Source organism: Staurois parvus, unplaced genomic scaffold (assembly GCF_062004578.1).
Source record: "Staurois parvus isolate SC_StPar_1 unplaced genomic scaffold, SC_StPar_1.0 ptg001061l, whole genome shotgun sequence".
In the NCBI taxonomy this organism is placed as follows: domain Eukaryota; kingdom Metazoa; phylum Chordata; class Amphibia; order Anura; family Ranidae; genus Staurois; species Staurois parvus.
The window spans coordinates 94,042-110,307 of NW_028318857.1; the positions used below are offsets into that span (position 1 = coordinate 94,042).

Genomic DNA, 16,266 nt, shown 5'->3' on the forward strand with positions numbered 1-16,266 from the left:
AGAACAATCTTACTTTCATCAGTCCACAAAATGTTGCGCCATTTCTCTTTAGACCAGTCAATGTGCTCTTTGGCAGATTGTAACCTCTTCAGCACACGTCTTTTTCCCAACAGTGGGACTTTGCGTGGACTTCTTGCAGATAGCTTGGCTTCACATCGGCGTCTTCTAATTGTAACAGTCCTCACAGGGAACGTCACACCTTCTTTCATCTTCCTGGAGCTGATTGTTGGCTGAGTCCTCACAGGGAACGTCACACCTTCTTTCATCTTCCTGGAGCGGATTGTTGGCTGAGTCCGCCCCATTTTGGCTATTCTTCTATCCATTCCAATGGTAGTTTTTCACTTTCTTCCGCGTCTTTCAGGTTTTGGTTGCCATTTTAAAGCATTTGCCATCATTTTAGCTGAGCAGCCTATCATTTTCTGCACTTCTTTATATGTTTTCCCCTCTCCAATCAACTTTGTAATCAACGTACGCTGTTCTTCTGAGCAATGTCTGGAACGACCCATTTTCCTCAGAATTTCAGAGAGAAATGCACTGTAACCAGCATGTCCAACATTTGCTGCCTTCCTTCCTTAAATAAGGGCAATAACTGCCACCTGTTTATCAAAGAATGAATGACCTCACTAATAGAACTCCACACGGCTACTATAACACGCCCCTTTCAATGAGTGATTCAATGACACAGAATCAGCAGCATGCATGTCATGACTGTTGGGTCTGTTGGATTTCTATGACTCTACTACACCTGCTAGGAAATTATTTGCCATGTAGAAATATCATTTCCACCAAAAACAGTGATTGATCTGGTTAGTGATGTCTGACGGCTATTATTGTGAACACGTCATCCCTCTCTCTTGTTGGTACACAGGTCACTCCTCCTGAAAATGCTAGTTGCCTGGCACCCCAACACTTTGTCAAGACACATATCAACTAGGAAAAGCCACGTTCAAACTTCTAGTCTGCATTGCTGTTCCAGTTTGGTGTTGATCCGTGTGATAGCCAGGAAACCAGTCGTTTGAAAAGGGAAGATCGGGAATGGAGTCTCCATAAGTCCTCAGTCCTGGAGTCTAAAGCAAACACCCCTCCCCCCACTACGTTTTAGATGGGAGGAATAGGAAGGAGTTGACTATGTGTGTGGTATCTTTTCATGTTTTCGCACCTCCCCGGACAAAAAAAAAAAAAAATGTGTGTGGTATCCTGCCAGAACCCTAGTGCTGTCCTGTAGATTCTGCTGTGGTATCAGCCCTGCACAGTTCTCCTCCGTGGTATACAGAACACCTCCCCCCTATGTGACAGATATGGGAGGAGGAGGGGGGGTGGAGTCATACCTTACAGTGACAACACTGCTCACTCATAGGCTGGATTCACACTTGAGTAGCATCTTAAAGCATTTTTTGCAAATTTTTACACAGCGTTTTTCAGACATTTGCTATTTTCTTTTTTTAAAAATGTCATCTGTTGCATCATTTGTTGGTAGGTTTTTCAGCTTTTCCTTCAGGTTTTAATTTATTAATAATTTATCTTGTTTTTGTTATGTTAGGGTAAGGGATCAGGGTTAAGGTCAGGATTAGAGTTAGGGGTTAATATTTTATTTATTGTCTTTATAATAATACATGAATAAGTGCAAAACAAAACACACAAACAAAAATAATCATAAATAAAATAAATGAATAATATAGAATACTAACCCCTAACCTTAAAGTGATACTAAAGGTTTGTTTTTGTAAATTAACAAACATGTCTATACTTACCTGCTGTGTGCAGCTTGGATCCTCCTCAGCTCCCCTGGCCCTTCCCTCCTGTCTGGTGCCCCCACAGCAAGCAGCTTGCTATGGAGGCACCTGCTGCTCCATGTGTCCATTCACACACAGAGCCGTGGCTTAGCCCTGCTCTCTCTGTCCTCATTGGCTGCCTGGCTGTGATGTGGCTGCCTGGCCAATGGCTCCCACTTGCCGTCTCAGACAATTTTTATTTTTTTTTTAAAGGTTTGGGGGATATGGTTAGGGGTTATTTTTATTAAAAAAATCATTTTTATTATCATTACAAATTACTAAGTTATTTTATTTATAAGCAGCTATGGAGGCACCCGCTGCTCCATGTGTCCATTCACACACAGAGCCGTGGCTTAGCCCTGCTCTCTCTGTCCTCATTGGCTGCCTGGCTGTGATTGATAGCAGTGTGAGCCAATGGCTCCCACTTGCTGTCTCAGATAATTTTTTTTTTTTTTAAACGTTTGGGGGATATGGTTAGGGGTTATTTTTATTAAAAAAATCATTTTTATTATCATTACATATTACTAAGTTATTTTATTTATTATTTCTGATTTTTTATAGATTACATTTTTTTTCATGCGAGCGTAAAAAGGTGTGATAAAACACGTGAAAGAGCAGAAACGCATGAATCACGCGACTACCGTCATTTCTACGGAAATAAAAATGCTAAAATCTGCCCGATTTAAGAAAAAAGCTCCAAAACTTGTTTGAGCTTCAGGCGACTTGGAGTGGAGATGTGAACCATCTCCATTGAGAATTTATTTTTTTTCTCCTGGAGTGTTTTGGAGCTTAGAGCTACAACTCGCTCAAGTGTGAATGGGGCCAGAGACGCAGTACAGTGGGTGAACATTGTCATCCTGGGACAGAAAGTGTTACTGGCTGAATCACAAAGTGAAAAATTAATGAAAAAAAGCCAGAAAAAAGAAAAACAAACGCAGTCATCACATTTAAGAACTGGCAAGCTGCAATATATTCCACGTTTCTTCTTTGGTTTGGATACGCTCATACCCCTTCCAGCTGGCTCCTTAAGAGATTTAAAGGATACGTTCACTTTTTATAACATATTATGTGTTACTAATATTCAAAACCTTTTTCTTATCCTTAACTTAAATTAATAAATCAAACCATAAAATTAAATATAAATAAAGTCCCAAAAAATGAACTTCCAGGTCCAACAAAATCTGTGACAGGTGCCAAAGTCCGGAAGTGACGAAACGCGTCAAGGGATGTGACGTCTGACGTAATTGTGCAAAACAGGAAGTGGCGGTGCGGCCATTTTGCTGACTGGAAAAACGTGTTTTTTTTATCTTAGGAAGCTGCTGTGGCTGGATTATGAGAATCTATCACTGAATGTTCAAAGTCCCTAATGTAAGATGAAGCATTCAATGATTGGGTACCTATTATATCACGCTGCATGGGTTCTTTTCTATCTTTTATGAGGATGATGGTGCATTAAAGGTTTACCCTACATACAGCTATAGAAAGCCTGAAAGTGACAGCTAAAATATCTGAATATCCCTTAAGGCTTGATATTACTCCATGGGGGTAATTGTATGCATTCTTGCCATATAGAGGTGATCACGGAGTGTTTACTTTCATTTTAATTATATATTTTTGTTTAACCACTTGACCTCCTGAGGATTTACCCCCCTTAATGACCACGCCTCTTTTTGCCACTCGGCGCTGCACTAATTCAACTGATAATTGCGCGGTCATGCAATGCTGCACCGAAACGAAATTTACGTCCTTTTTTTCACACAAATAGAGCTTTCTTTCGGTGTAATTTGATCACCTGTGCGCTTTTTATTTTTCACGCTATAAACAAAAAAATGCCAAATATTTTGAAGAAAAACAATATTTTTTACTTTCAGCTATAAAAAATATATAGTAAACTCAAAAGTTGGGTATAAATTTAGGTCAAAATGTATTCTGCTCCATGTTTTTGGTAAAAAAAATCCCAATAAGTGTATATTGATTGCTTTGTGTGAAGTTATAGCGTCTACAAACTATGGTATAGATACTGCAATTTATGCCATTTTTCTGCTATACAGCGCTGCGCTAGTTTAACGGACAATTGCGCGGTCATGCAATACGGTACATAAATGAAATTTACATCCTTTTTTTTCCCACAAATTGAGCTTTCTTTCGGTGGTATTTGATCACCTGTGCGGTTTTTATTTTTTGCGCTATAAAAAAAAAAAGGGCTGACAATTTTGAGGAAAAAAAAACAATATTTTGGACTTTTTGCTATAAAACATGTCCAGTAAAAAAAAATTTAAAAATCAAATTTAGTCATAAATTTCTGCCAAAATGCATTCTGCGACATGTCTTTGCTAAAAAAATCCCAATACGTGTAAATTAATTGGTTTACGTGAAAGTTATAGCGTTTACAAATGGCGGGAAAGATACTCGGATTTTTAGGTTTTTTTTATACTAATAATGGCGGCGATCAGTGACTTATGGCAGCGACCAGCGACTTATGGCGGGACTGTGACGGACATTCTGACATTGGGGGGTACTGACTTGGGGTCACTGACATCCCCAAAAACACTAATACAGTGATCAGTGCAAAAAAAAAAAAAACACTGACACTGTACTAATGGCACTGGGGAGGAAGGGGTTAACTTTATTTTGCAGGGAAGGGTTATAGGAGTGAGGGGAGTGTTTTACTAGGGGGCGGGACGGGGTGTGTGCTGCACGGGACAAGGCTGATCAAGAAAGAGAAACTGTTCTTTCTCGATCAGCTCATCCTCGAGCTGACAGGGAAGTGACAGACAGCACAGCTACTGCAGCTGTGCACTCTGTCACTGTTTGCCGCCGATCGCCGGGACATAGCCGCTAAGGACCGGCTGTGACCCGGTGACTCACATCTGCGGCGGTGATCCACGGGACAAATAGGGCGGTGGCGCGCCTCGTGCGTGCCCCCTATTTGTTTACAAAACACACGTTTTAAAACGTGGTTTTGCCTGCGAGTGCCGCCCTGCCGCCGTATATGTACAGTGTCTGGGCGGCATGCGGTTAAAATTGATTTGGTTTATTTAATTATTTTATATTGTAGTTCATTTATTTTAATTTTATGTGTACACAATTTGATGCTATGTATTAGTTAATTTATAGTGTACACAGAGTGATTTTGTACGATTCACGTGTTACTCACAGTTGAATCTATTTTTATTTTTGCACAGATTTTAGTATATACTTACTGTTTTTGAAGGTATATACCGTATATACTCGAGTATAAGCCGAGTTTTTCAGCACATTTTTTGTGCTGAAAAACGGCCCCCTCGGCTTATACTCGAGTCAACGTCTGCAGGGGGCTGCTGTCTCTTACCTCGCTCCAGTCCCACGACGATCCGGTCCAGGAAGCGCGGCTGCTCCTTCATTCGGTTCGTCCACTGGATGTTCGCGCGGCTGCTCGGCTCCGCCTTCTCACCGGTGATTGGCCGCCAGAACTGTAGCTCAGGAAAGGCACACAGGTGGCCAATCACCGGCGAGGAGGCGGAGCTGAGCGGCCCCGCGAAAATCGAGTGAAGGAGATGCAGGTAAGTGTGCCGTGCTTAGGTGCTGCTGCAACCACATATGCTGGCTGCAGCAGCACCATACTGGAACAGGGGTCAGCAAGTGTCAGTGGGAGGAATAGTGCCCCATCATTGGTGTCACTGATATATAGTGCCCACATATGAGACACGGTTTCGTGTGTTTTAGCAGCTACTTATATATTATATTATTTACTACAATATTTTGGGGGTGATATTGTAGTAAATATACAGTGAAGGAAATGTGTATTTGTTCCCCGGCTGATGTTGAATGTTTGCCCCTCACAAAGAAATGATTGGTCTAAAAATAGAATGTTCGGTGTATTGTAACACAGAGACAGAATAGCAAAAAAAAAAAAAAAGCAAAATAAATGCATGTCTAACAAATGATGACTGATCTGCATGTTCATGAGGGAAAGAAGTATTTGAGCCCCTTCACAAAACATGACTTAGTACTTGGTGGCAAATCCCTTGTTGGCAATCACAGAGGTCAGGTTACTGCTGCAGCTGCCCCACGTTCTGTGTATGAGCGGACAGGGGACACTAACAGTCTGCAAGAGCCCTGCACTGCACCAGTGGATCTGCTGATCGCGGGTGCAATGCTTTACAGGCTCCCAATAACAATAAATAATAGATGCACCTTTTTTTCCACCTGCATTTATTATTATTTTTTTTTTATTTTAAGGCAAACTTTTCCTTTAATCATAGGCTTCCCGATCATGTAATCACTGTGAATAGCTGTCCCAGCGATCATGTAATTGGGAGCCCGATCGTCCCTGTGTGACCGGTGCAGTGCAGGAGCATGGAAATAGGGCCCACCTCTTTGCTGCCTATGCATACAGGCAGGACAGAAAGGGGATAAGAGAGCATGCATGCGATAGAGCCAAAATAATGGAAAACAAATCTCGAAATATCTGGAAGTCGAATGATCCTCCCGGTTTATTAAAAAATATCTCTGTACATCTTACAGACTCCATGCCGAGCAGAATCCAGACTTCTGTGATGGGTGGAATGACAGAGAGGAGTCTGGGTGATCCGCTGTCACACATATATTAGACTTTAGAAAATACATTATAGGTCCTGAACAGCAAACGAACCTCCCGGCAGAGCGACCAATCAGCACAGATTACGCTTCACTGGCTGCCTACAAACAGCAGCCGTTAAGTTACCGGAAGCGGATTGGCTGAGTCTCCCAACCGCTCTCCACAATTGTCTTTGCAGCTTTCGCAGTCCTGGCCTCCCGTCTAGTTGGTCTGTAGTTTCAGTTTTTTGATTTTCATTCTCTTTTCCAATTTGCTGAACTTTGGTTTCTTCTTCGACGTCGTTTTCACTTCCGGTAAATTCACTGAAATTTCGTCATCGCTGTCCTTGGAGGCATCCAGAGGGGCAGACTTGCCGAGCTTTGATTTTTTCTTTAACGGCGTTTTGTTTTTCGGTAAATTCACAGCGACCTCGTCATCGCTGTCCTTGGAGGCTTCCAGAGGGGTGGACTTTCTGGGCGTTGATTTCTTCTTTGAAGACATTTTCACTTCCAGTACATTCATAGCAATCTTGACGTTGCGGTCCTTGGGGGTTTCCGGAGGAGCGGACTTGCTGGGCTTTGATTTCTTCCTTGAAGAGGTTTTCACTTCTGGTGAATTCAGGGCGACCTCGTCATTGCGGTCCTTGGGGGTTTCCGGAGGGGCAAACTTGCTGGGCTTTGATTTCTTCCTCGAAGAGGTTTTTACTTCCGGTGAATTCAGGGCGACCTCGTCATTGCGGTCCTTGGGGGTTTCCGGAGGGGCGGACTTGCTGGGCTTTGATTTCTTCCTCGAAGAGGTTTTTACTTCCGGTGAATTCAGGGCGACCTCGTCATTGCGGTCCTTGGGGGTTTCCGGAGGGGCGGACTTGCTGGGCTTTGATTTCTTCCTCGAAGAGGTTTTTACTTCCGGTGAATTCAGGGCGACCTCGTCATTGCGGTCCTTGGGGGTTTCCGGAGGGGCGGACTTGCTGGGCTTTGATTTCTTCCTCGAAGAGGTTTTTACTTCCGGTGAATTCAGGGCGACCTCGTCATTGCGGTCCTTGGGGGTTTCTGGAGGGGTGGACTTTCTGGGCTTTGATTTCTTCTTTGATGGTGTTTTATCTTTTGGTAAATTCACGACAATCTCGTCATCGTCGCTGTCCTCAGGGGCTTCCAGGCGGGCAGACCTCCTTCTTTCCAGGACGGTGGGTGTGCACTCTGGGGTCGGGGCCTGGATACAGAAAGAAGTATGTTTAATTTGAAATCCAGGGGAAAAAAAAAAAATCTGACGTTAGGACAAAAATCTAAAGGTTGCCATAAGGAGAATGTCTAATAAATATTAATAATTATATAATAAAATATTAAACAAAATAATATATTAATAATAATAAAAATAAAATAGTAAATAATAAAAAATAGATAATATAACAATAGTTATAAAATAATAATAAAGGAAAAAAATTAAGAACTTTATTCCCCACTGGCAGATCCCCCCCAACCTATGCGACCGGTCCAGGGCTGCCACCTTTCTGTGGCACTTCGGGCCCCCGGCTGCAAGCTTGCATGGATGCAATGCATTCCCATACCATGCAGGCTTAGTAGCCTTGCACTGTATGTGATGATGCAGAGTCCACAGCTTCAGGAGAACAGCACTGAAGCAAAGGACAGGGTAAGTAATCCCCCCTATTCCCAGCACCCCTAGACTAAACCAGCATTAGTAGAATTCCAGAATAAACCCAACTAGTCTTAAAAATGTTCCCTTTCCTAACACCTATCCTGACTAACCGGTGTAAGGAAGATGTATATACTTACCTATTCTAAGCCCGCTCTGGTCCGGTCACATGATCCGCCCTGGTAGGGGCAGGGCAGAGGAGAGAGCGATCAACAACAGCTGGGAATTTCAGGAGTGGTGACATCAGCCATAGGTTTCCATGTCCCAGCCACTCTTGGCGCTCCGTCCTCTCCCCTGCAGCCGCCATCGGCTGACATGGGAGATCACGTGACCGGGCTGAAAATAAGGAAGTATATCCATCTTTCTTATACAGGTTAGTTATTATAGGTGTTAGGAGGGGGGAGGGGACAGGTTAAGACTACTTAGGTTTATCCTGGAAGTCTGCTTCAGCCCTTTCCAGTTCACGGGTAGACTTTGTCCCAGAGTTCAGCTTTAACCGTCTGTGAGCATTCACCTAAATCATGTCATTTAAAACTAAACACTGTCAGCCCAGAATGTCATTCACAGCACCCTGCAATCAACTGCTGTGGAATCATCCACAAAACCCCCATGTATATACCCATACACACACACACATATACAGTATCTCCCAGAAGTGAGTCGCCCCTCCCCCGGACTGTATACAATATATATATATATATATATATACACACACACACACATATACAGTATCTCCCAGAAGTGAGTCGCCCCTCCCCCGGACTGTATACAATATATATATATATATATACACACACACACACAGTATCTCCCAGAAGTGAGTCCCCCCTCACATTTGTGTCAATATTTGATTCTCTCTTTTCATGTGACAACACAGAAGAAATGACACTTTGCTACAATGTGACGTAGTCAGTGTACAGCTTGTATAACATGGAAATTTGCTGTCCCCTCAAAATAACTCAACACACCGCCATTAATGTCTAAACCGCTGGCAACAAAAGTGACTCCACCCCTAAGTGACAAGGTCCAAATTGGGCCCGATTAGCCATTTTCCCTCCCCCGGTGTCATGTGTGAATGGGGAGCGAATGTGTTACATTTGGTGTTATCGCTCTCACTCTCTGATACTGGTCACTGGAAGTTCAACATGGCACCTCATGGCAAAGAACTCTGGAAAAAAAAGAATTGTTGCTCTACATAAAGATGGCCTAGGCTATTAAGAAGATTGCCAAGACGATACAGCGGTGTAACAGGACAGGTTCCACTCAAAACAGGCCTTGCCTGTGAGGGGTGTACTCACTTCTGGGGCAGACTGACAACTCATTGGGCCCCCGGGCAATAGGGGGTCATGGGGCCCCTGGGTCCTTGCCCAAACTCAAAAAAGCCTATGAAAAAGGTACCAGGGGCATCTCATAGGGCCCCCTAATGACCCCGGGCCCTCGGGCAGTGCCCGAGTTTCCAAATGATCAGTCCGTCCCTGATATATATATATATATATATATATATACACACGCACATACATATACACACGCACATACATATACACACGCACATACATATACACACGCACATACATATACACACGCACATACATATACACACGCACACACAGAGCTAGATAGAGATATTCACCAGCATTTGCTTCACATCAATACCCATGCTATGCTCCAAAGAAACAGAGAATTCTTAACAGTGAAATACCTACAAATTTTATTGAATTGAAAAAAAACACACACAAAAAAAAAAAAAAAAAATGATAGTGAACAATGGTTCTAGGTAAAAATGCTCAATATAATGTACCAATGCAGGCTCAGTTATTACACTGAATTGCAGCAGTGGAAGCCTCCAGGGAAGCCCAATGATGAAACGCGTAGGAAAGGACCTAGTGACGTCATTGCGTCTTTGAATTCAGTTCGCATCTGATGCAATTCATGTTTTAATCTCTCCACGTTCTCACTCACCTCACTGTTGAATGTAATGTCGGCGTCCTCAGAGAGCAGCTTGGTCTTCTTTATCTGAGCGGCCTGGAATAGGAGGGAAAACACTTTGTAATCCAACACTCGGATGGACAGAGAAGGTTCTGACGAGTCTGTTATCTACAACTCCTAATGTCTGAATACTGTGCCCCCTCCTATATACCGGCACGGTGCCCCTCATAATTAATACAGGGTCAAGTAAAGGGGACCTGTCATTATATTTGGCTTTGTTATGGTTAACAGGTGAATGTAGCAGAATAGAAATCCAAGTGATATCATTGCTGACATAGATCTGCAGGGCCAAGGGCCGTCTGATTGGTCCTTTTACTATGCAAGCGTCTGACCTGGAACAAGCATTTCCATATCAGGCCAATCACTGAGGAATTAAGGAAAGATAAAGATGGCAGCCCCCGACCATGCACCTTGAAAAATAAGTCACTCCTGGAAGCCCCCGCATCTAATACAAGTTGTCCTTAAAGTGTATTTCCACCTTTGTCTCGAGGTGAGATGTTCCTAAAGGTGGGCTTTGCATTTAAAGTGGTCTCCTTCAAAGAGACAGTCTAGGTGCATATAGGGGCTTCCCGCACCCCCTCCATATTTGCTCTCATCCTACGCGGTCATCATTGCGAGAAAGATTCCAGAACACTTACAAATCCTGGGAAATCGTAGTCGATTCCTTTCTCTGCCAGCCGCTTCCTCAGATTCCTCTCCTTCTCCAGCATCTTTTTGGTCATCTTCTGCTGCTGCTGCTCGGAACGATTCCTGTTGTAGCGTGTCACCGCTGGCAGTGAAGGTTTCTTGAACTTGCTGTTGCATCCGATAAAAACTTTTGGGTGAACTTTCTCCGGGGGTATAAATTCGCCTGCCAAGAGAAAGGGGGGCTTATTTACTAATAGTGGAGGGAGATACCGCACTCAGCACCCCATCTGAGCACTCTGCTATACAGATCACAACCCCCCCAAATCATTACAGCAAAAGAAAAACTGAAATAATGCATAGTCCCTACCCTGCTGCTTCCCCTCCTCTACGGTCTATCGGTGTCCCCGTCCCATGAGTTATGGCAGCACGACACCCTGGGAACTTCCTCCCTCTATTGCACTCTTTTTCTGTTTCTCAATCGTCTTTCCATGTCCCCTCTTTCCCCAATTCTGGAGGGCGAGGTAAGGTGGGGATGGCGATCAGGACACTGGTACCTGAGGGCAACAGTTCTGGCTGACACATACAAGACGACACTGGTACTGGTGGGCAATTGGGACGTTCTGGCTGACTCTGGTACCTGAGCTAGCTGGCTATCAGGACACTGGTTCTGGCTGACACTGGTACTGTTGAGTGATTGGGACACTGGTTCTGGCTTACACAGATACAGGATGACACGGGTAGTGGTGCTGGCAGGTGATCGGGACACTTGTTCTGGCTAACCCGGACACTGGCACCCAAGGACACTGGCACCCGAGGACACTGGTTCTGGTGGACACTGGCACCCGAGGACACTGGTTCTGGTGGACACTGGCACCCGAGGACACTGGTTCTGGTGGACACTGGCACCCGAGGACACTGGTTCTGGTGGACACTGGCACCCGAGGACACTGGTTCTGGTGGACACTGGCACCCGAGGACCCTGGCACCCGGGGGACACTGGCCCAGGCTGGCCCTGGCCCCAGAGGACGCTCGCCCAGGCCCCCCAGGGCCCTGGCCCCAGAGGACGCTCGCCCAGGCCCCCCAGGACCCTGCCCCCCCCCCAGGACACCGGCCAAGGCTGACCCTGGCCCCCCCCAGGACACCGGCCAAGGCTGACCCTGGCCCCCCCCAGGACACCGGCCAAGGCTGACCCTGGCCCCCCCCCAGGACACCGGCCAAGGCTGACCCTGGCCCCCCCCAGGACACCGGCCAAGGCTGACCCTGGCCCCCCCCAGGACACCGGCCAAGGCTGACCCTGGCCCCTCCCAGGACACCGGCCAAGGCTGACCCTGGCCCCTCCCAGGACACCGGCCAAGGCTGACCCTGGCCCCCCCCAGGACACCGGCCAAGGCTGACCCTGGCCCCCTCGAGGACACCGGCCAAGGATGATCCTGGCCCCCCCGAGGACACCGGCCAAGGCTGACCCTGGCCCCCCCCAGGACACCGGCCCAGGCTGACCCTGGCCCCCCCGAGGACACCGGCCCAGGCTGACCCTAGCCCCCCGAGGACACCGGCCCAGGCTGACCCTGGCCCCCCCGAGGACACTGGCCCAGGCTGTGGAACATCATCCCGCTGTGGGAAGTGCGCCCCCCGTCTGTTCTCCTACAATAGGCAACCGCCATACAACTACGGAAAGGTTTTCATTATGGAGGGGGGAGATATTTTCCTGCACATACCCGACTTCCCTCATCCTGTGGGGGGCTGCATAGGACGCGGTATAGAAGAACACGTCATCTCTCACCGGTCCCCCAGTCCGCTCTCTCTCTCTCTCTCAATCCACCACCCTCTCCGGCACCTCATAACGCCTGGGCCATTGTGCGCAGGAAACTCTATGCAGCTACACCACTTCCTTCGGTGTGAATTCAGATTCTGACACAAGGCAGAGCCGCAGACTTACATTTCAGGAGCCGCTCACAGAACAGATAATTGTTCATGGTATCCGCCACGATCTTGGCCACATCCTCACATTCGAACTCGATGTAGGCGTATCCTTTAGGGTTCCCGGTCTGCGAATCGCAATTAAAAATGTTACCCCAAAAATGTCATTTCGCTGTATTATAATCTACATTTATTAACCACTTCCGGACCAGCGGCACGCCTGTATGTCACTGGACCAGGGGCAGACTGACCATTTGGAAACTCGGCACTGCCTGAGGGCCCGGGGTCAGTAGGGGGCCCCATGACATGCCCCTGGTACCTTTTTCATAGGCTTTTTTGAGTTTCAGCAAGGACACAGGGGCCCCATGATCCCCTATTGCCCGGGGGCCCCATGAGTTGTCAGTCCGCCCCTGCACTGGACTTTCTGTGGTTGTACCGCAGTGACGCTGCGCCTGCAGGAATCCGCCTGGTACAGTTGTTTTTTTTTTTTTTAGAGCCGGCATTTGGCTCTCTTGTACAATAAATCGAGCAGCTGCACCGGAATCAATGAACTGACATCACCCCCAGATTACTCAGAAATTTTCAGCACCATTTTTAAAAATCTGAAAGTATTCAAAAACCCCGATCTGGGTGTTTTGAGTGCTTTCAAGTGCAGAGGAGGGATTTGGGGTCTCATAGACCCCAGATCCCCCCATAAAGAGTACCTGTCACGTGTCTATTGCAATCAAAGGGGATGTTTCCAGTTCTTGTGACAGCAATAAAAAAGTGATCGATAAATTTATTTTTTAAAGTAACATTGAAAATGAAAAGTAAAACAATTTGAAAAAAAAAAAAACCAACAAAGTGTTCCTGTGACCTTCTGGCAATGGTACGTATTGATGTCCATCCTGGAGGAGTCAGACTGCCTGTACAACCTCTGTAGGGTCCAGGTATGGCCTCATGCTACCAGTAGTGACACTGACCCTAGACAAATGCAAAACTAGTGAAAAACAGTCAGAAAAGATGAGTAGGGAGAAAATGTCACCTGTAAAACCATTCCTGTTTTGTGGGTCGTCTCATTGTTGCCCATCTAGTGCACCTGATGTTAGTTTCATGAACACCAAAGCAGCTGAAACTGATTAACGACCCCCTCTGCGACTTACCTGACCAGATCCATATCCTAGGAGGTTCATGGACTGGATGCGACTCGGATTACAAAGTCTTCCTTCCATTTTTTGAGAGATATAAATATATATATAATGTTTGGGGGTTCAAAGTCATTTTCTAGCAAAAAATACGGATTTTAACATGTAAACGAAAAGGTGTCAGATATGTCCTGAGGCTGAAGTGGCTTCACAAACGTTTCAATTAGATGGTTGGTGGGACGTTCTTCTACAAGGCACCAGTCTTTGGGGGGGGCTGGCAGCGACAGGTAAATATGCTTTATGACGAGTCATTTCCCTGCCCCCATTTTCTTTTCCCACACTGCTGAAAATTCAGAATCTTACCTTCTTACTCCTGGAGAGGCGGAACCGCGTGACTGTTCCAAACTGGCTGAAATATTCCCTCAGCTGAGGCTCAAACAGCAGGCGGGGGATGTGTCCGATGTAGAGGACGCCGGGGGTGAGTTTCTCAGACTGGGGGGGGGGGGGGGGGGGATAGAAGTATACATGTTAATCACATGCAAAGCCACAAACCCAACCCGGCCTGGCGCCAGGACAGAGCAGACAAGGAGTGTATGTAGGACGACAACCGAGACAGCCAAACACCCCGCCCACTGCGGCCCCCACATTCACTGCCACCCCCACTACAGTCACTGCGAACCCCCACATTCACTGAGAAACCCCCCCTACATTCACTGCGAACCCCCACATTCACTGACACCCCCCCCCACACACACATTCACTGCGAAACCCCCCCTACAGTCACTACATACCCCTACATTCACTGCCACCCCCACTACAGTCACTGCGAACCCCCACATTCACTGAGAAACCCCCCTACATTCACTGCGAACCCCCACATTCACTGCGAACCCCCACATTCACTGACACCCCCCCCACACATTCACTGCGAAACCCCCCCTACAGTCACTACATACCCCTACATTTACTGCAAACCCTCACATTCACTGACACCCCCACTACATTCACTGCGAACCCCTACATTCACTGTCACCCCCCCCCTACATTCACTGCAAACACCCACATTCACCTCCCCTACATTCACTGCCACCCCCCTAAATTCACTGACACCACCCCCTACATTCACTAACACCCACATTCACCTCCCCTACATTAACTGCAAACCTCCCATTCACTGACACTCCCCTACATTCACTGTGATTCCCCACACATTCTCTGTCACCCCCTTCTTCACTCAGTACTCAGTACCCAGTACCCCTCCCCCCCCCTCAGGTGCCATCAATGTTAGTCCCTTCCCTGTCAGTGGTCATAATGTTCTGGCTGATCGATGTGTAATATAGAGCCCTCCATACACTCCCTCTATATACTGTATACAGAGATATATCCCCCCATACACGGCCCGATCTCTCCTCTGTATACAAAGACATGTCCCCCCCATACACGGCCCGATCTCTCTGTATACAGAGATATGTCCCCCATACGCGGCCCGATCTCTCTGTATACAGAGATATGTCCCCCATACACGGCCCGATCTCTCCTCTGTATACAGAGATATGTCCCCCATACGCGGCCCGATCTCTCTCGGGTACCTGTCGGCCCTTCTTGCGGATCTTCCTGACTCTCTCCTGGAACTCCCCCTGTAATTTGGGGTCCAGAGACAGGAGGGGCCCCGCCGACACCTTCTCCTCCGACATCTTCACCGAACACGTGGGATCACACGGAACTATCCGCACAGCGACCCCTACCGACACTGCCGGGGCAGCACATCCGCCGCACCACGGCGGACCCGGAATAGTGAGCGACACCTGCCGGCCACACAGAAGAACTACATTCATTGTAGACTAGGAATAATGAGCGACAGCTGCTGGACACTTTGGGGAATCACATCAATTATAGACCAGCTATAATCAGCGACACCTGCCGGTCACACAGAAGGACTACATCCATGGTAGACCAGGTATAATCAGCGACACCTGCTGGTCACTCTGAGGAAGTACATCCATGGTAGACCAGGTATAATCAGCGACATCTGCCGGTCACACAGGAGAACTACATCCATGGTAGACCAGGTATAATCAGCGACACCTGCCGGTCACTCTGAGGAAGTACATCCATGGTAGACCAAGTATAATCAGCGACATCTGCCGGTCACACAGAAGAACTACATCCATTGTAGACCAAGTATTATGAGCGACACCTGCCGGCCACTCTGAGGAACTACATCCATTATAGACCAGGTATAATGAGCGACACCTACCGGTCACACCGGTGAACTACATCCAGTATAGACCAGGTATTATGAGCGACACCTGCCGGCCATATCGAGGAACTACATCCAGTATAGACCAAGTATAATGAGCGACACCTGTCGGCCACACCGAGGAACTACATCCAGTGTAGACCAAGTATAATGAGCGCCATCTGCCGGCCACACTAAGGAACTACATCCAGTATAGAATAGGTATAATGAGCGACACCTGCCGGCCACTTCGGGGAACTACATCCACTATAGATTACACATAATTAGCGACACTTGCCGGCCACGCCAGGGAATTACATCCATTATAGACCCGGCATAACGAGCGACACCTGCCGGCCGATGCCACAACTACATCTATTTTATAGAATTACA

The 16,266-nt window shown here is 46.8% G+C and overlaps 1 protein-coding gene across 1 annotated transcript; it reads right to left on the minus strand.

Annotated features, from left to right (window-relative positions):
• Window positions 1–6,213: 6,213 nt before the first annotated feature.
• On the minus strand, window positions 6,214–15,372 carry NIFK (nucleolar protein interacting with the FHA domain of MKI67). Its single transcript, XM_089658267.1, has 6 exons — window positions 15,224–15,372; window positions 13,998–14,126; window positions 12,530–12,638; window positions 10,605–10,816; window positions 9,940–10,002; window positions 6,214–7,539 (listed from the first exon to the last, which is right to left on the minus strand). Exons 1-6 carry the CDS (start codon window positions 15,326–15,328, stop codon window positions 6,553–6,555), a joined length of 1,605 nt encoding a protein of 534 aa, XP_089514393.1. The 5' UTR covers window positions 15,329–15,372; the 3' UTR covers window positions 6,214–6,552.
• Window positions 15,373–16,266: the final 894 nt, after the last annotated feature.